At 37.0% G+C, this 20,848-nt stretch overlaps 1 protein-coding gene and 1 pseudogene across 1 annotated transcript; both read left to right on the forward strand.

Annotated features, from left to right (window-relative positions):
- The first annotated feature begins 3,823 nt into the window (after positions 1-3,823).
- Positions 3,824-5,274, forward strand: LOC141353310 (E3 ubiquitin-protein ligase TRIM39 pseudogene; annotated as a pseudogene).
- A 7,703-nt stretch (positions 5,275-12,977) lies between these two features.
- On the forward strand, positions 12,978-20,246 carry LOC141353290 (E3 ubiquitin-protein ligase TRIM39-like). The gene is made up of 8 exons (XM_073859753.1): positions 12,978-13,202; positions 13,386-13,475; positions 13,586-14,115; positions 14,219-14,314; positions 14,410-14,631; positions 17,830-17,971; positions 19,039-19,074; positions 19,199-20,246. The coding sequence occupies exons 2-8, from the start codon at positions 13,406-13,408 to the stop codon at positions 19,741-19,743; spliced, it is 1,641 nt and encodes a 546-aa protein (XP_073715854.1). The 5' UTR covers positions 12,978-13,202; positions 13,386-13,405; the 3' UTR covers positions 19,744-20,246.
- Positions 20,247-20,848: the final 602 nt, after the last annotated feature.

The raw sequence follows: 20,848 nt of genomic DNA on the forward strand, positions 1-20,848 counted from the left end.
CGCTGTACGTAGACAGGATGATGGTTCCGCTGTAAGAAGACAGTATGATGATTCCGCTGTAAGAAGACAGTATGATGATTCCGCTGTACATAGACAGGATGATGTTTCCCCTGTAAGAAGACAGTATGATGATTCCGCTGTACGTAGACAGGATGATGATTCCGCTGTACGAAGACAGGATGATGATTCCGCTGTACAAAGCAGGATGATGATTCCGCTGTACGTAGACAGGATGATAATTCCGCTGTACGTAGACAGGATGATGATTCCGCTGTACGTAGACAGGATGATGATTCCGCTGTACGAAGACAGGATGATGATTCCGCTGTACGAAGACAGGATGATGATTCCGCTGTACAAGGCAGGATGATGATTCCGCTGTACGAAGACAGGATGATGATTCCGCTGTACGTAGACAGGATGATGATTCCGCTGCACGTAGGCAGGATGATGATTCCGCTGTACGTAGACAGGATGATGATTCCGCTGTACGTAGACAGGATGATGATTCCGCTGTACGTAGACAGGATGATGATTTTGCTGTACGTAGACAGGATGATGATTTTGCTGTACGTAGACAGGATGATGATTCCGCTGTACGAAGACAGGATGATGATTCCGCTGTACGAAGACAGGATGATGATTCCGCTGTACGTAGACAGGATGATGATTCCGCTGTACGTAGACAGGATGATGATTTTGCTGTACGTAGACAGGATGATGATTCCGCTGTACGTAGACAGGATGATGATTCCGCTGTACGTAGACAGGATGATGATTTTGCTGTACGAAGACAGGATGATGTTTCCGCTGTACGTAGACAGGATGATGATTCCGCTGTACGTAGACAGGATGATGATTCCGCTGTACGAAGACAGGATGATGATTCCGCTGTACGAAGACAGGATGATGATTCCGCTGTACAAGGCAGGATGATGATTCCGCTGTACGAAGACAGGATGATGATTCCGCTGTACGTAGACAGGATGATGATTCCGCTGCACGTAGGCAGGATGATGATTCCGCTGTACGTAGACAGGATGATGATTCCGCTGTACGTAGACAGGATGATGATTCCGCTGTACGTAGACAGGATGATGATTTTGCTGTACGTAGACAGGATGATGATTTTGCTGTACGTAGACAGGATGATGATTCCGCTGTACGAAGACAGGATGATGATTCCGCTGTACGAAGACAGGATGATGATTCCGCTGTACGTAGACAGGATGATGATTCCGCTGTACGTAGACAGGATGATGATTTTGCTGTACGTAGACAGGATGATGATTCCGCTGTACGTAGACAGGATGATGATTCCGCTGTACGTAGACAGGATGATGATTTTGCTGTACGAAGACAGGATGATGTTTCCGCTGTACGTAGACAGGATGATGATTCCGCTGTACGTAGACAGGATGATGATTCCGCTGTACGTAGACAGGATGATGATTCAGCTGTACGTAGACAGGATGATGATTCCGCTCTACGTAGACAGGATGATGATTCCGCTGTACGTAGGCAGGGTGATGATTCCGCTGTACGTAGACAGGGTGATGATTCCGCTCTACGTAGACAGGATGATGATTCCGCTGTACGTAGGCAGGGTGATGATTCCGCTGTACGTAGGCAGGGTGATGATTCCGCTGTATGTAGACAGGGTGATGATTCCGCTGTACGTAGACAGGATGATGATTCCGCTATACGTAGGCAGGATGATGATTCCGCTGTACGTAGACAGGGTGATGATTCCGCTGTACGTAGACAGGGTGATGACTCCGCTGTAGGTAGACAGGATGATGATTTCGCTGTACGAAGACAGGATGATAATTCCGCTGTACGTAGACAGGGTGATAATTCCGCTGTACGAAGACAGGGTGTGGTGAAGACGGCAATGAAGGCTGTAGAGTTCTGTAACACGGAGCGGATGAGGGTCAGCTTACACTTTGGACAGCGACAGTACTGAAGAGGCGGAGAGAATGTTCGAAGCAGAGTGAGCTCATGGTAAAATAATCCTGTGGACAGAGAAACCACACAGAGCACTCCAGGCAGCACAGAGCGAAACAGCAGAGCGCACAGATGACAAAATAAACTAAGAAAAAGAAAACTGGACTAATGAACAAAAACAAGACTGGACAAGAACCAAACGGCGAAGCACATAACATGACGAACTCGCAGGGAACACAGGGAGGAAGAGAACTTAAATAGCAAATTGTGGGAGAGAAAATTAACATCAGGAAGGTTTTTTGTTATTTAAATGGGACGACAACGCGGGTTTTTTTACCACACACATGGATGCGCAGCAGCACAAAAAGCTTTTAAATATGAAAAAAATTAAATATGAAAAAAATATGAATTAAAATGTAAAAGATTATTATTGATTCTCTTGGACATAAATGAGGACTGATTATGAGACGTTAGAAGGCGTAAAGAGCTGCTTCACCTGTAGCCTGGTAAGTAAGTAAATGCTTTGCTTTAAACAATTGCATCTATTTTTAAATGTTTTTTAAATGCTACTCTACGGATTTATTGTACATGATGACTCTGTACCTGTGGATATGATGAAGTGAGAACTGTTTAAGTAATGCTTTTTAAAAATCCCATGGCTCTGAGTGCTGAAACGCTTTGGCTCTCCACACTAAATTCTTTATCTCTTGTTTGTATTTTTAGAGTACAAACCTTTTCTTGCATATTTGGTAATTATTTTATGGAATTACAATGATTATGTAAGATATCAGTACATTTACAGCAAAAGCCTGCTGTATTTACTTCTATGACTGAAAGAAAATGTCTTTTAAAGGTTTTAATAAAAAAAACAATTTTAATAAATATGAAAACAACACAATTTTCTAACATTAATCTTAAACTGGTCCAAATTTCACTTTCTAAATAGGGATTTGGCATAGTGCCAGGCGCAACTTGCTTTTAAGGGGGATGAAAGCCGAGACTATCATTGGTTTATTGCACGTTACACCCAAAACACACCCATTACTCATCAGGAAAATAGGAACAACCCTTTTAGGTTGTGCGCTTGGCGCATAAACCATTTTCCCCATCGTTAAATTAGCAAAAGTGGAATCGGACACACCCGTTTAGACCGGACACCACTGTGTGCTTTAGACAATGCGCTTAGATCGTTAAAATAGGGCCCTACGTGTTACATATTAGGACCTTTTTATAAGGTACTCCCCCAGTGACAACTGTTGTACCTTTTTATCTGAGAGTGTATTTAAAACTATTTTTGAAAAATAAACACTGTAAATGTACCGAGTGGTTCACTGTAAAAAACTAGCTGTAATTATGCAGCTGGTTGCCAGTAACTTACTGTAGAAGATAAAAACTGAAACTGTTTCATGGTCATTCAACTTTAAACAAACTGTTGCAAGTAAATAACATAAATGTAAAATCTACAGTAAGTTACTGGCAGCTAGTTGCCAGTAATACCCATTAATACTGTCATTTCTAGTTAGGAAAGAGTCAAAAAACTGAAAACACAAAAGTGTCTTGAGCGAATACAAAACACCACACAAAAGATCGCAAAAACATTCATTTATTTTGCTTCCCCACCATTTAAAAATACTCTGCTCTATAGTCTATAGTGTAATATGCATGAAGTTTAAGAGAAATCATAAAAAAGAAACACAATCTGCATGTACAGTATAGCCACAAAAATGAAACTGCTGCTAATAACCCACATATCACCTGCTATAGAAATATAGTTACTGATTCTTGTTATCTGTCGGTGGATTTAAGTTTATTCTGTAAACTCTTGCTGATGTTTTATTGTGATTTGTGTTGACAGTGATGATGAAGATGCAGCAGTATGCAGGTACAATGTGTGATCTACACTCTTCTCTCACATTCACTAACAATAATACTTTACATACACAAACTCATCTCTACTATTATAAACACATCAACATCTTTATATTGTCATTCATATTCTCTCATCTCTCTCTCAGTGGATGTGACTCTGGATCCTGATACAGCTCATCCAGAACTCATCCTGTCTGAAGATAGAAAACAAGTGAAACATGGAGACATTAAACATGAACTCCCAGATAATCCAGAGAGATTTGCTTATTGTGTCAATGTTCTGGGAAAAGAGGGATTCACCTCAGGGAGATTTTATTTTGAGGTTCAGGTGAAGGACAAAACTAACTGGGATTTAGGAGTGGTCAGAGAATCTATTAACAGAAAGGGAGAGATCACACTGTCTCCTCAGAATGGATTCTGGACTGTGGCTCTGATGAATGAGAATGAATATTGGGCCTGTGCTGGTCCTCCTGTCTCTCTGTGTGTGAAAGTGAAACCACAGAAGGTCGGGGTGTTTGTGGATTATGAGGAGGGTTTGGTTTGTTTTTATGATGTAGAGTCCAGGTCTCATATCTACTCTTTCACTGATCAAACTTTCACTGAGAAACTCTTTCCATTGTTTTGCCCAGGTCTTAATGCTAAAGGTAAAAATGCAGCTCCTCTGATCATCTCGCCTGTTCATTACAATAAATGAATTTTCATTCAGAATATAAAATACTAAACAAAATTTCAGAACTATATGTAAAGCACGACTTTTCATCAGTGTTGCCAATGCCATCAGTTTGTAGTTGACTAATGACAAAAAATTATGTTTATACACACACACACAAAAACGCACGCACACACACACACAAATCATTTGTGTTCACCCCCAATAAAAACAGAATGTTGTGCTTTTTGCAAAATTAAGAAAATAAACAACTATGGTTTATCCATAAACCACAAACCGTTTGTGGACCCCATTTACTTCCATAGTAGGAATAAAAAATACTATGGAAGTGAATTGGGTCCACGAATGGTTTGGTTACAAACATTTCTCAAAATATCTTCCTTTGTATTCATCAGAACAAATACATTTAGGTTTGTAACAACATGAGAGTAAATGATGAGAGAATATTCATTTTCGGTTGAACTATCCCTTTAATAGTTTTTCACATGAAACTTTATTTCGTTATGTTGTGAGCTTACATTTGCTTCTCATATGTTGCAGTATGTGCACTACTAGCTGCCTGTGTTTTAAAGTGCTAAAAACTTAGCAAGCAAGCAACAACACGACATCCACATTTTTAGAATTACAATGCTCGTCTAATTGAATTAATGTTCCCGATCTAATATAAACTAAATTTGCTGTTTATACAAAAATAAAAAAAACTCCAATGCCTTCACAAAATAACAACAGAGAGAGGAAAGGGAGACTGCTAAAGGCAGTTCAACATTGCCAACATGGATTCAAAGCTCCATTTTTAGGGGTCAAGCCCAGAATGGGCGAAGACCCCTATTGTATCTGTTAGTTTTCTTCTTCATTATTCTTTATTATTCTTCCTGTCACCTTGCGGTCTATGGCAGCCCATAGAACCATACGTAGGAAAGTTATGAAATTTGGCACACTGACAGAGGACAGTCCAAATAATATCCATAGCAATTTTGGAGTCTCTATCTCAAACCCGCTAGCGCCACCATCAGTCCAAAGTTGCACTTACGTTTTTGCTTATAACTTCTGATCCGTACGTCCTAGAAACGAAATTCTTGTTTCCTCTGATTCCTTGGCTCAAGCCGATTCGATTAGACCCTATGACGTCATTTTCCGTCATGAAAATGTTTCCGCCATTTTGAATTATTCGTAAAACCTACTTTTGCGAACTCGTCGTAGAGTTTGTACCCGATTGCCACGAAAATTGGTATGTAGCATCTAGAGACCCTCACGGCAAAAAGTTATTAAAAGAATTTTGATAAACCAATCCGTTGTCGTATGGCACGTCAACAAATTTTACGTAGAGCGCAAAAAAACAGATTTTAGGCTGTATCTTTGCCAAACTTAGACCTATTGACACAAAACTTGGTACATGATATGCCAGTCAAGAACTGAGGGTGCATGCACAGTTTCGTTGCAGCGCCACCTAGTGGCAAGACAAATGTATTATAGGCCTATAACTTTGGCTGTGAATGACGTATTTTCACGGGACTTCTTTCCTTGGAGTTTTGAATAGTTGCCGAGTCCAACGATACCATATATGCCAGGATTCGTCTTACGGTTAGCCCTGTGCATCAAAATAGCGCTTAAAAAACATGCGCGAATATCTCCGCGAGCATTATTCCGATCGACTCAAAAACACCATAGGAAGAAACTAACCTTACCTTCTGAACAAAAGTTCTATTGGCGTTATATTAAAATTTTCATCAGAAATGGCCGAAAATTGCAAAAAACGAAAAATTTCCTTCAAATTTTGTGTTTTTAACACATAAATGGTTGTAATTTCGTAACGAAAATATATTTTTTCACCAGATTTGATACGCTGATGCATGAGCACATTCTGAGGCTACACAAAAAAATTGTATGCTTGCACCACTAGATGGCCTTATAATTGAACAAAACCTTTGATATCAAGCCAGCCCTATGGTCATACAACTGTTTCTCACTAAACTAAAGTGTATAGTCATAAAACTAGCTAGATGTAACATAATCATGACCTGATGTTGCATGCACAATTTTGTCATTGAGCCATCTACTGGTTTTGGCTTGACCCCGGTATTGCTGCTTGCAGCTATATTATTGTATTTCTCATTATAATCACTTGTCTTAGTTGATGCTAGTAATATAACACATCATCGTTATAATATTTTATTAAAACCATATAGCACCCCCCTTAGTGCCCTTTTTGGTTGAGCCACTGCCCCTATCTCACAATTTCATTTTCTAAAGATCATTCTCATTACAAATATATAACAAAGAAAAGTGAACGGTTTCTGAATGATTTTGGCATTATTAAGGTATAATTCTGTTAAGGTTTCATGCAAAGGAATTTAAATTAAGGCTTTTCAACCTAAAGTTTTTACAAATGTAAATGTTTGTTTATAGAATGTCCAGTATGGGTGTGAATTATGAAGTTTAGTTTTCACTGAGCTGTGTGTTTCTCTAGTTTTCTTGCTAATTAATTAGTTTGTTTAGTTAATATTAACACATTATTAGCACACTAAGGTTTTAAAAAATATCCAGCCCCTCAGCCTAAAATGGGGGTTCTTCATTTGAAGCTTTTAACACGGTGCACACTAATGACATCTTGTGGTCAACATGTGATTGTTGTGTTTCTGTGGATCCATTTATTTTCAATAATTTGAATTGTTTGTTGCCTGAAATAAATTACTTTGTAAGTGATTAGTGATGATGTGGTGCTTATAAGCATATATATTATATTAATATATTAAGGAACTCATTGAAAATCTCTCATAAATGACCTCCTAAGAAGAAGACACAGAAAGCATTTAGTGATGTTAAGCCAACCCAGATTTATCTATATTTATTTATATCAAGACTCATTTGAGGTTGCTAATCCTGTTGGATCTGAGAAGAAGAAACATAAGATTTTAGTTGTGTATATGACATTGACAGAGATTGTGCCACACAACAGATCTTCAACTGATCAAATGTAGTTACAGTAGTCAGTGTTGTGTAGCGAGGAGGACATCACTTGTTTTGGTCAGGAGAAGATGTTTTCTGCTGCAGTGAGTGAGTTAAAAGAAATTGAGGAAAGAGGAATTGATGGTCTCTATGGAAACATTGTGAAGGAGACTTTGATCACTATAACTGGGGACAATCTAGGGACACACAGCATTGGAGGCTTTACTGAAAAATGTAAAAGCAAATATTTCTGCTTCATAGACAGGAATTCTTTTAAGCGATCACCCACAAAATCAGATCCTGTTATATAAACATATTAAAAGTGTGTGGCACAAGCATCATTACATGAGAAAATAACCGATAGGATAAAGTTTGACTCAGTTTTCAATCAGCTGAAGTATTATCATGTTACCAGCCAGGTCGTGTTTGGGCCATGACCTGTTTGAGAATTTTTTTTCTGCTGATCTTTCTCTACATTAACTATTTGATGACAACTGAGATAGAATTTACTTATTGCCAGCTAAACAGAAAAATATCAAACTTTCAATACATTGGCAGAGATGCAAGCAACAAACAATGCGAGGAAAGACCAGCTGGAGAAAAGCTGGGAGGACATGCTGCTCAAAACTGGTGCCTCTTATGTCACCTACCTGTAATGATTGGAGACAGGATGAAAACTTCAGTTGAAGATGACGTTTAGGTATTGTGTCTTAAACTGAGGGAGGTTATTGATCTGATATGTTCACTCAATCACCTCAATCAAATTTCATATCTTAAGATTCTCATTGAGGATTTCCTTCAACTAAGAAGCACTTTATTTCCAGGAGAACCACTGCCATTAGCATGTCCACTTCTCTCAGCTCATCCTTTAGTTTGGTCCTCTTATTCATTTTTATTACACGGCTCTCTGGAATGCTTGATTCTGATTGGTCAGTTGAGACATTTGCAGGTTCGTTCTTTTCAAATAATAACCGCTCAAAAATAATAACGCATAGCCGGTACTACTTGCACGAGTAAAATCGCTCCGCGCCAATAAAGATCAATAAAGATTACTGTCTGTTTGGCGCCATCTTGTGACAAACACTCGACAACCACGACAAGACACAGACAGCTTACTGAGACTGAACTTGACAAAATAGAGCATGACAGCTACGAAGCCATCACACAAAAAAATACAGAATGGGCATTAAAACTTCTCAAAGACTGGCTAAAAGAGAAAAAATGGAGACAGACAAGTATGAAGCAGAGGATCTTAATAAGGTATTACGAGCATTTTATGCATCTGTGCAAAGTTTCGCGGAAGGATAAAAATGTTAATTTAAAACAAATATGCCAATAAAATGTTTAAAATTCATATTCATGTCCAGTTTTTTTTCTTATGTGGCAAGTAGCCGTGTAATAAGCGGGATAATGTAGAGGCAGCCGGTAGTTATTGGGAAATAAGCCCCTTCAGTGTGATACAAGACCCTCCGCTTCGCGTCGGGTCCTGATCACACTGTCGGGGCTTATTTCCCAATAACTACCGGCTGCCTCTACATTATCCCTTACATGGACACTGCGCTTTGAAAGCAAGCACAGATATTTCAAGCAGTGTGTGAGAAAACTGCATATCTTTAAAAACAGAACTTTTGCTAAAAGACATCAGTTACAAGCATGTTTAAAAACTGGAAGTTTATTTCCTCCAATGCTTTAAATATGGGAAACAACAAAGTTTAATGATAATGTATAACAGATTGGCATTCAGAGCGCTTTCAGTTTCAGAGGCTTTTGTCATGAGGACACTCTTGAAACAGCTTCTGTCACATATAAAGGCACACTGAAAAATGATTAAAGAGACATGACTGCTTTAGTTGAACAAAATTACATGTGAACGTGGACAGTCTTACAGATTACTATCCATTGACTATAATGGAGTTTATTGATAGTGTGATACGGAGTTTGCTACCACAGCTAGACAGAGAGAAACTGGAAGTGGTTGTTTATGAATGGTTAATGATTAACATAGGTGTGGATGGGCCAGATGATCTACGGTTTATAAAAGAAAATGATATTAAACATCTGCTCACATCTGTCCAGTGCAGAAAACTTCTCCATTCCTTCAAATGTGGTAAGAAATTTAGTATACCTGCATTTTTTCTCGTTCAGTTGCTTTAGATGAAAATGTAACATGTGTGTGTTTGTGTCTCTACCTGTATTAATTTCTATGCAGATTCAAGACATTCACAATCAGCCACCTCTGCACTTGACTCCAAACTGCTGGCTGCTCCAGTATTTTGCCTGACCCCATTCAAAGATCATTTCTTACTGATAACAGCAGATGGTGGACACGTTTCAGGTGCCATGGAGCAAAATGAGGCCCACTCTCAAAAGAGCTCTTGATGGTAAGAGACCGTGAGAGACATGATAAAAGTCATAGCTGATTCTGTAAGAGAACACTGTTTAAACCCAACACGCAAAGACTGCACAGTATCAGCCATAGCTACAATTGAGGAATATTCTGAAAGTTTTTTAGACTAAACTGAGGATGGAGATATAGCTGGTTCTGGCTACTTCAGTTTACTAAATCAACTCAAGACAATAGTTTAGTATATCAATAGAGGCAATACACTCTCATGTCTGATAAAGCCCAGATGCTCGGAGGGATGTACTGATGATCAGCTTTCAGCTTCCAGATGTGCAAGACTTGACAGTTATGGATGTATTAGTTGGCACCCACAGGAATACCCACAGCAGCATCTTTTGAATATAAAGGGAATGAAATATTGGATATATTGAGCAAATTAATCAATGACAATAACATATGTAAAGCAGTGAGAGGACATAAATGCAGATCCACCCCCAGCATTATGGATATAAGTAAAAAAGTGGCTTTTTCTCTTGTCTTGGCAGTTTTTATTAATCCAATGCTCATTGTGGTTGGTAAAGCTTTAATGAAATAAAATTTGTCTTGGCATAGTGGGCAAAGCGAATAAAAGCAGGCCTCCTGTTGAAGTGCTGTTTTCCATATAAAGTGCCATTCAAAAGATGACATTAGCACACTTTTCAGTTTCCCACAGGACAATAAATGAAAGTTTTAACAGAAATGACTGAATCATTGTTTTATGTTTGATTATTGCAGGAGACACTGTTTTGTCGGCAAATAAGTTAATGCTGTCTATAGAGGGCCATGTTGTAATACCACATTCACCTCCCATGCCAGATTTTATGCATTTAATATTGAATTTAAAGTTGAAGCAGCCACAAAATTAGAGTTTGTTTAAAGGTATTGCTCACAACACATGTACACACTTTTTGCTGCAAACTAATATAGGAAAAATGCACTGACCCAGTGAAATCACAGAACTTTTTATTATCATGGAGGCTTCAACTTAAGCATTAAAAACAATTAAGTTTACTATTCTTAAATGAGTTGGGCCATATAAAACTTTAATTGCAAAATGTATCTTAAATGAAAAAAAGTTAATGTTTTAAGTGCCAAAAGAATATTAATTTTTATCCTAAGAATAAAGCAAATAGATAGCAACAGATGAGCATATAAAGCCTGGTGTCATCAAGTAGAGGATTAACTTTAACTAAAGTACTATTCGGACGGGATTATTTTTACATAGGAAGGTGGGCTAAAGCAAGTTTTATCAGAGCTTCTCAGTGATTTTAGTCCTGTCCGAATGCTCCATGTCAGTAATCATTACGGACAATGTCAGTAAAGATTACTGCGACTTTTACCTTCTACAAAAAGGTCTGGAGAAATTACCTCAGGTAATACTAATCCAGTGCGAATAGACCAGCTGTAAATATATACGCAAATCGCGTCATTTCCTTTAAATTTGCGGGTGTCTTTTAGATATAAAAGCGCTTAAAGAAGCATTTACTTGCCTTCTAGGAGGAAAAACAAGTCAGTGGCAAGTCAGTTCCTGAATAACACGACACAAACTTTAAAAAAAAAAGTGAAATTTACTTCGTAGAGGCACGGAACTGTTTCTGAAACTGATGTTCTCCCCAAACTGAAATTAAACACAGTGTTATGTGTTTTCCTTGCCAGTTTCATGTTGTTGCACATCTGATATCAAGAAGCAAGGTAATGTGCACGTGACAACAAGAGGTGATGCGCAGCGCAATCGAGTTACCCCTCCCACTTCTTAATGTTTTACTGAGATTTTTAATCCCGTTCGAATTGACCATCAATATTACAGACGTCCTGTGGTAAAATTACATTAAGCCATCTACCCCTGTAAAACTAATCCCGTCCGAATAGGGCTTAAGAAGTCTGGCAAATGCCAGCGTCACTTTTATCATAAACCCTTTAGACGTGTGTGCAGCGGGCACTTGATTTGACATGACGCATGATGCACATTGTTCACATGACGCGTCGATTTTGAAATGAGGAACAACACACACGATGCCTAAATGTTGTGACGAGCTTTGCATCTAAAAAGAAGTCACCGATTGCCACTGCAAGTAACTTCCTGTTATTAAAAAAAGGCTTTTAAAATCACTCTGTTGTTGTTTTCTAGTTTTCTTTTTCAAACGTGTGCCATCGAACTGTTGAATAAAAGCAATATCGCTCTCAGAGTCGTGTGAAATACTGTAGCGCTATATCATCAATGCTGTGATTGCCTACTCTACTCGGCCTGCGGTCCTGTGCCTTTGGTCTAATCACAGACGGAGCTTCTTTTAGAAGCGACTACTATATGTTTTATTAACCAAAAGATGGCACTGTTTTCAACACCCTCTTTGAGGCTTCGAATCATGGTTTGAAACAGTAAGGGAAGTATCGGTGCTTCATTCGAGGCTTCATTTCCCCATCACTACCTTCGCCCACACCATTAAATACCTTTGTTGGGCCGATGGGTGGCTCTTTACAGCTTCATGCACTTTATCTTATTTCAAGTCTAGATCTCATTTTTAATCTGATTTTGTGTGCACCCATATTGTAACAGGTGTGGACATAAAACGGAAACAAACATAAATCCAAACCATAGAATCCATAATGACTGACAAAAGACAACTGAAACACAAGGTCAATATATACACATGGGTGAACAAGATAACAAGACACACCTGAGAAACATTCAACATGAGGACCAATGAACAAAAGAACTACAAAGAACTACAGACATGGATGGCAAAGACATAACTTCAAAATAAGAGCACAGGGCAGAAAAACACAAGAAATGACTTTGACACATATGAATCTGATGCCTCTTTAACCTGGGGAATAAATTGATCAATCTATAAATATAAACATTTTATATAACCTACAATGAAGCTGTATATAAATACACACCAAACACACATCATACATATCAGCTCTGTATATAGACGGTTTCATTGGATCCACGTGATACACGTCTGGATCTGAACTTTACTTCCAGTTCCGTTTTTTTAATGGTCTGACTAGTTGCTAAACTGATCTCTTGAACAAATCGTCGAAAATAACAAATGTTTTGGTTTCATAGGTAATCTATGTATTGTTTTTTGCTTGTTATATAAATAAACTACGTTTAAAGTACTTTGTTGTTATTTATTCTTAGCAGAGTTTACCGAAAGTTACGTGCGGACCACGACTGCCCCTTGTTTATGTTGTTACTGCTGAAACCGTCTATAAGAGGGAGGAGCTATGACATCAGCACAGGTGTGACAGCTTTCAGTGAAAGTGAAACTAAACTGACAATCAACAATCTGCAAGCTTTTAAACTCTTTATCTCTTCAAGAAAGAAGATATTTGAGACTTTTAAAGTCGTACATGAACACATCTGAGACTAATTCACAGGTAACAGTATGGAAATATATGAGAAATTTCTCTGAACAAGTTTCTAATGTTAGTGTTCTGATTCAGTAGGGTTTACAATATGTGGATTTACAATACCAGGAAGTACAGTATGTGAACTGAAGACAGAATGAAAAACTGAAACGCTGTAAAATGTGATTTGTGTTGTGATTGTTTCCTAAAAAGCTTTAAAGGGAAGACGAACAATGGCAGAATCTTCACCAACATCACCAAAACCAAGACGGACCAGAAGACAGAGTATGACTGAACATGCATGTAAGCAAACAACCCAAAGCACATTATTTATATCTTATCATTGTCTTATGATCAGTAGCATAAAATTCTGTAAGTGATAAATGTTGCTGATTTTTCTCTGTGTTTTTCAGCGTTGTCTGAAGAGCTTCAGTGTTGTATTTGTCTGGATGTGTTCAGTGATCCAGTCAGCACTTCATGTGGACACAACTTCTGCAGGATCTGTCTGAAACAGTGCTGGGACAACAGTCAGATCTACAGCTGTCCATACTGTAAAGAAACATTCAGTAAAAGACCAGAGCTCAAGATCAACACAACACTTAGAGAGGTCACACTGATCTTTAAAGAAAAGTTCAGTCTGAGAAGATCTGAAGTCCTCTGTGACGTCTGTGATGAAAGAAAACTGAAAGCCCTGAAGTCCTGCCTAACATGTCAGGCATCTTACTGTGAAACTCATCTGGAACTTCATGAGAAAATTAATTTAAAGAAACACAAACTCCTGGATCCCGTGGAGAATATAAAGGACTATATATGTGAGAAACATGAGAGACCTCTGGAGCTCTTCTGTAGAGATGATCAGACATGTGTTTGTGTGTTTTGTACTGATGGAGATCACAAGAATCACAACACTGTTTCTCTAGAGGAGGAGAGTAAAGAGAAGAAGGTACGAGTTCATAACAACATTAATACATGCTTTATTCATCTGTTATACATATTCAAACAACATGATCTTTTGTCAGAAGATGATCAAATGTGTCTGTCTATAGACTCAACTGATGAAGACACAGACAGACATTCAGCAGATGATCCAGAAGAGAATCAAGAAGATTCAAGACATCAAACACTCAGCAGAACTCAGAAAAGTGAGTTGAAGATGTGAAATATTTGATGGATGATAATGTTTTGATTTGTCTTATAAATAAAGGTGATGAATTGTAATGAAAAACTGATTTCTCAGAGAAGCAGAGAGCAGGAGAAAGCAGCGAGTGTTGAGCTCTTCAGTGACATGATCAGATCCATTGAGAGATGTCGGACTGAGCTGCTGGAGACGATGAATGAGGAAGAGAAACAGGATGAAGATCTCATTAAAGATCTGGAGCAGGAGATCAGTGAGCTGAAGTGGAGAGACAGTGAACTGGAGAAGATCACACACAGTGAAGATCATCTTCATCTCATACAGGTCAATTTCTCTCTCTCTCTCTCTCTCTCTCTCTGAGTGGATGCTGGGAGTGAATGAGAGACACGTGTGGGAGAGCCCTGCTTGTTTTTTTCAAGGGTTCTTTTAACGTCTGTTTTTTATTTTTATTATTTCTTTTTTAACAATTTTTGTTATTAGGGAAAGTTTCACTCTTATATTGCGTGGTGTGAGGCAATATGACGCCTAAAGTACCCCCGCAGGGGAACGTCGCTTCTTATCCTCTGGAATGGTTTCAGGTGTATACCAGAGGCAAATACTTCTATTGAGGATGTTCTCCTTGCTGTAGGAGCTAAATTTGGCCATGAGAACATTAGTTCGGCTTCAAGAATGAACAAGGCAGTAGTCGTTTTTTTTTTTGTGGAAAATTGGAAATCAGGTGAAAAACTTGATTGAAAGCGGAATATGGATTAATGAAATGTTTGTGCCTATTACACCGCTGTCGGCACAAAGACAGAAATTACCCTGTTGATTGTGACGAAAAATACACCGCAGACACTATTAATGAGCTAAGGCAAATCTCTTCTGAAAATATTGTGATGCAGAACAGGAAAATGAGATGCATGATGGGCAAAGTGAAGATATGGATGATTTGTCAGAAATAACTGTAGACAGTTGTAAAGATGATGGCTGAATCCAAAATCGCATATTTACTAAGTAAGTACTCAATTTCACTGAGTACTTACATAACAAGCGCTAAGTCAGTACGTACATTTGCGTTAGTATGGACAGCATCCGCCATGTTGATGTTATCATGTCACCTATGACATAGTAGCCTTGTTAGGGTTCATGCGGAACCACAAGAACCGACAGGAGGACGACATCACCAATACAGCGAGAGTATATTATTACACATAATTTTGTAGTGGACAAAAATAAGTAAAACAAGCAGACTGTAATTTAATGTGTATTGTCAGATAACAAGTGATTACACTTTAGTGAAGCAATGATGCTCTTTTATTTATTTAAAACAACTGGAAACATGAATAAAAAAATGAAAGAATAAAACTATCACAATAAATGAAAACGTATAGAAGTGAATACCATATGAAACAAAACTTTATTCAAATGTATTTTCTAACAAACTATCACATATTTACTGTCATCGCAACACAAATCTGCAAATCTGCTTCCAAATCTGGGCGAACTCAGTAGGGCATCCGGGGATTTCTCGCCTACTTATTTTATGAATACTAAGGATTTGGACATACTACTCTGTTCATATACTGTTTCCCCTTCTACATTTCTAGCAAGTAGGCGGTTTCGTACGATACTTAAGAACACGTGCCTCTGAATCTCGCGAGAAATAGTCCAAAATCCCGGTAATTTTTGCCTACCCTTTTACGTATACTGAGGTTTCGGACATACTATTTGTTCGCCTACTGCTTTTTGCCTACTATATAGTATAACAGTATGCGGTTTCGGATTCAGTCGATGATTTTTTGGTCCTAAATACTCAGTAAAATATAAATCTAAAGTGGTTTTATTAAATTACTTGTATGGTACAGCTGAGTTGGCAATCTGGTGTTCAAGGAAAACAAAGTGGATGCTGTCATGATGTTAAGAAGTTTCATTAAGAAAAGATTAATGATGAAATATGCTTATTATAGCCTCATTAATGATGTCAATTATTTTATCATGTGTGGGGAGATTTATTTATTTATTTTTTCTTTTTTGTATTCATTATGTATATATTTATGTGAAAACTGTATTTTTGAAATTTTTTAATCTTGAAGAAATATACTGCCCTACAAAGCCAAAGCGCAGTAACTACGCATTTGGTCAAAATTGAGTTAAGGGTTGAAAAGGCTTTGTGAGATCTGTTGTGTCTCGTGACAAAGTCTCCTGGTTCAATTTTGTCCCATTCTACAGAAAAGTGTGTGCCAAAATTGCAGTAACATGTTTGACTGGTTGGTGTAAAAAACTTTGCGTAGTTACTGCACTTAGCCTTTGGAGGGCAGTATAGGTCTTTTGTGTTTTTACTAGGGCTGTCAAAAGATTAATCGCGATTAATCGCATCCAAAATAAAAGTCTGTGTTTACATAACATATGTCAAAGTCAAAGTCAAACTCAAAGTTTATTTCTAAAGCACATTTACAAGCAGACACCACTGCCCCAAAGTGCTGTACAAGTATAAAATACAGTAAAAGCACAAGATACAAATATTCCAACAATATTAAAACACCAAAGAATAAAATAAAATGTCACTGCTCAGTCATGATTCGAAAGCCAATGCAAACAAGTGGGTTTTTAACAATGATTTAAAACATTCCACAGAGGTAGCTGCTCTAATATAAGGAGGGAGCGAATTCCAAAGTGTTGGACCTGCTATTGAGAAAGCTCTGTCTCCTCTTGTTTTTCGTCTGGACCTTGGACAGTCTAAAGACAGCTGGCCAGTAGACCTCAGAGTCCTACTTGGAGTATGCAAAGTAAGCATGTCAGATAAATATAATGGTGCCAATCCGTTTAAAGATTTATAAACAAACAATAAAATCTTAAAATGGATTCTAAAAACAACAGGCAACCAATGTAGAGTCGACAATATAGGGGTTATGTGTTCATTTCGCTTTTTACCTGTCAAAAGACGTGCCGCTGCATTTTGGACTAATTGTAAACGGCGGATCGAGCCCTGATCAAGACCCTAGTATAATGAATTGCAATAGTCTAGACGATTTGTAATCAGAGCATGCACAACTTTTTCCAGTTGGCTATGTGGCAGATAGGGTTTGACCTTCCTAAGAAGTCTAAGTTGAAAAAAGCTTGATTTTACCACGGAACTAATTTGCCTGTCAAGTTTAAAAGTTTATGCACAAACTGTGTTTACTGTGTGTTTACTGTGTATAAATATTATGTATATATAAATACACACACATTCATGTATATATTTAAGAAATATTTGCATTTATATACTGTATATAAATGTATATAATTTCTGTTATATAGAAACATAAATATTTTATATATAAATATAACCAATTTTTCTTAAATATATACATGACTGTCTGTGTTTTTATATATAAATAATAATTATACACACTACACACACATATGTTATGTAAACACAAACTTTTATTTGGGATGCGATTAATCTTTTGACAGCCCTAGTTTTTACTGAATTACTGAAAGACCTAAAAGTCAAGTCTCTCTCTCTCTCTCTCTCTCTCACACTCTCTTCTCTTGTAGATTGACTCATCATCCCTGTACGGAGCTCCAGACATGAAGAACTGGTCTGAGATCAATAAGAAGATCAGTATAAGTGTGGAGACTCTGAGGAGAGCTCTGACTCAACTACAGGAGACTCTCAATGAAAAACTCACTCAAACTGGTAAATATTAGTTCATCAAGATCAGTGATAATTTAGATTATTTATTAAGTTTGTGAACTCTAAAACAGTAAACTGTTGATTCTTTAAGAGAACACAAAATATGAATTTATTTTTCTTCCCAACCATCTTTTTTATATTTTCCTCATTCTACTATGTCCTCCAGAAATGTGCATAAAGTTTTAAAGAAATGACAAAAAAACCCAGACAAAACAGAATCTGTATGTAGGGGAGAGTGTGGGCAAAAGTACAATATTTTAGAATAAAACATAATTTTCAAAGATAATGTTTTAGACAGAGACATTGTTTTGTAGAAATGTAGAACGACTTCAGTATAATTTCACTTTGAACATAAATTGCATGTTTTGCACACAAAATATGTTTGCAGTTACATATTAACAAGGTCAAAGTCACGTATATCTGATAAAAAAAAAACACAAAAAATATTGTACTATAATAACAATAAATTATTTTTGTATTACACTTGTTTTTAGTACATTTACATGACTATGACCTCATTAATATGTAACTGCAAATTTATTTTGTCATTTATCTTTGCAAAAAATAATGAAATTACATTTTCATTGTACATTTTTGTTTCGTCAAATGTTTCAAAAGCAACCTGACAGTACAAACTTGAATTGTTGAGAATAAAACCTTTTTTCAACAGTTTGAACACAGTTTTGTGTGAAAACATCTGTATCTGTGTTCTCCTCATCGTAAATCATGACAGCAGTAAAAGATGACAAAATCATGAGATATTTAGCAGCCCTATCAAGGGTTACCTGCTGAATGTGCTGTCATAGCTTGAAATGCAAATGTATTCAGAGCACTGAGAAAATCACTTTGTTACTTTAGACCCCGCTCTCCTCCACAGTATGACCACTTTTAAAGGATAAGTACACAAACTAGACAAAAAAGTGTGTTTTAACCACCATCTTCTACAAGACTATATGCTGATAATAACTCGCATATCATCTGTTACAGAAATATAGTTACTGATTCTTGTTATCTGTCAGTGTTTCTTCTGTAAACTCTTGCTGATGTTTTATTGTGATTTGTCTTGACAGTGTTGATGAAGATGCAGCAGTATGCAGTTACAATGTGTGATCTACACTCTTCTCTCACATTCACTAACAATAATACTTTACATACACAAACTCATCTCTACTATTATAAACACATCAACAGCTTTATATTGTCATTCATATTCTCTCATCTCTCTCTCAGTGGATGTGACTCTGGATCCTGATACAGCAAATCGATATCTCATCCTGTCTGAAGATAGAAAACAAGTGAAACATGGAGACATTCATAAACTCACAGATAATCCAGAGAGATTTGATTGTTATCCCTGTGTCCTGGGAAAAGAGGGATTCACCTCAGGGAGATTTTATTTTGAGGTTCAGGTGAAGGACAAAACTGAATGGGATTTAGGAGTGGCCAGAGAATCTATTAACAGAAAGGGAAAGATCATAGAGACTCCTGAGAATGGATTCTGGACTGTGTGTCTGTGGAATGAGAATGAATATTTGGCCTGTGATGATCCTCCTGTCTCTCTGTGTCTGAAAGTGAAACCACAGAAGGTCGGGGTGTTTGTGGATTATGAGGAGGGTTTGGTTTGTTTTTATGATGTAGAGTCCAGGTCTCATATCTACTCTTTCACTGATCAAACTTTCACTGAGAAACTCTTTCCTTACTTTTGCCCATGTAATAATGATAAAGGTAAAAATTCAGCTCCTCTGATCATCTCACCTGTTCATTACAACAAATGAATTTACATCCAGAATATAAAATTATAAATGAAAGCTGAGAACTACTGATATGAGAAAATTAAGATGAATTTCCTGTTTTTTCTAATGATAATGCAGAGTAAAAAAACAGTTATCATTCAATATTTGTTTTTAAATACAAATTATTAAATTCTAGACTATTATGTCTAAAATAGTGTTTTATAAGTCTCCATAAATGAGTTTTAACACAAGTTTTCCTCTGCTCTTACTTTCGTGTTAGTTTGTTGGATAGTTTAAAAATAAATCTCAAGATTTTATTTAAATATTAATTTCAACAACTGACTCATTGATATTGCTTCAGCTTAAATCATAACATTATTCTTATATAGATTTCACTCTTTATATCATATACACACAAATACATTGATTGACTGATCATCTATTCTTCAGTTTTGACTTTATAGTTCAGTTTATAGTTGACTAATGACAAATAATCAATGTTTATAGTCAGATGTGAATTTATAATCCATGTAATTGATTCTTTATAAATAAACATGCAGACTCATAACATACTGTAGTTTGTGTAAAATGGAGGTTATTCAGTATAATAACTCACGCTAACACATCAGGCATTTTCTTTCTGGGATATTATCTCAATAATAGATAATGATATTGTGGTTTTATTTAAACAGTGAGGTCCAACAACATCTAAACATAAAATAATCTAACCATTTAGATAATGTAAACAGAAGTTCAACAACAACAACAACAGGAAAGTTTGAAGTTTCTGCCTCAATTTCATCGGTCAACTACATCGCAGCACTGATTAGCCATACCATGTTGAAACAAACTAATTTTAGTATAATACCCAAAATACCAAAAGGATACACAAAGTGTGTACACAAAAAGAATTGTTGCACAAGCAATTTACAACTTACAAAAGAAAAACGTGTGCATTAAAAGGAATAAAACCATGCACATATCAGCTATAAACCACAAACACACAAACAAAAGAAGAACTTAAGGCCGAGAAAACTATATACTGTACAGAACAAAAATCTGCAAACACAATAAAAACATTAAAAATACTCTTTTTAGGTTATTCTTCATTATTTAGCCCTGCAAACAATATGACTCATTACTCCGC

The sequence above is a fragment of the Misgurnus anguillicaudatus genome, chromosome 21, assembly GCF_027580225.2.
Source record: "Misgurnus anguillicaudatus chromosome 21, ASM2758022v2, whole genome shotgun sequence".
NCBI classification, from domain to species: Eukaryota; Metazoa; Chordata; class Actinopteri; order Cypriniformes; family Cobitidae; genus Misgurnus; species Misgurnus anguillicaudatus.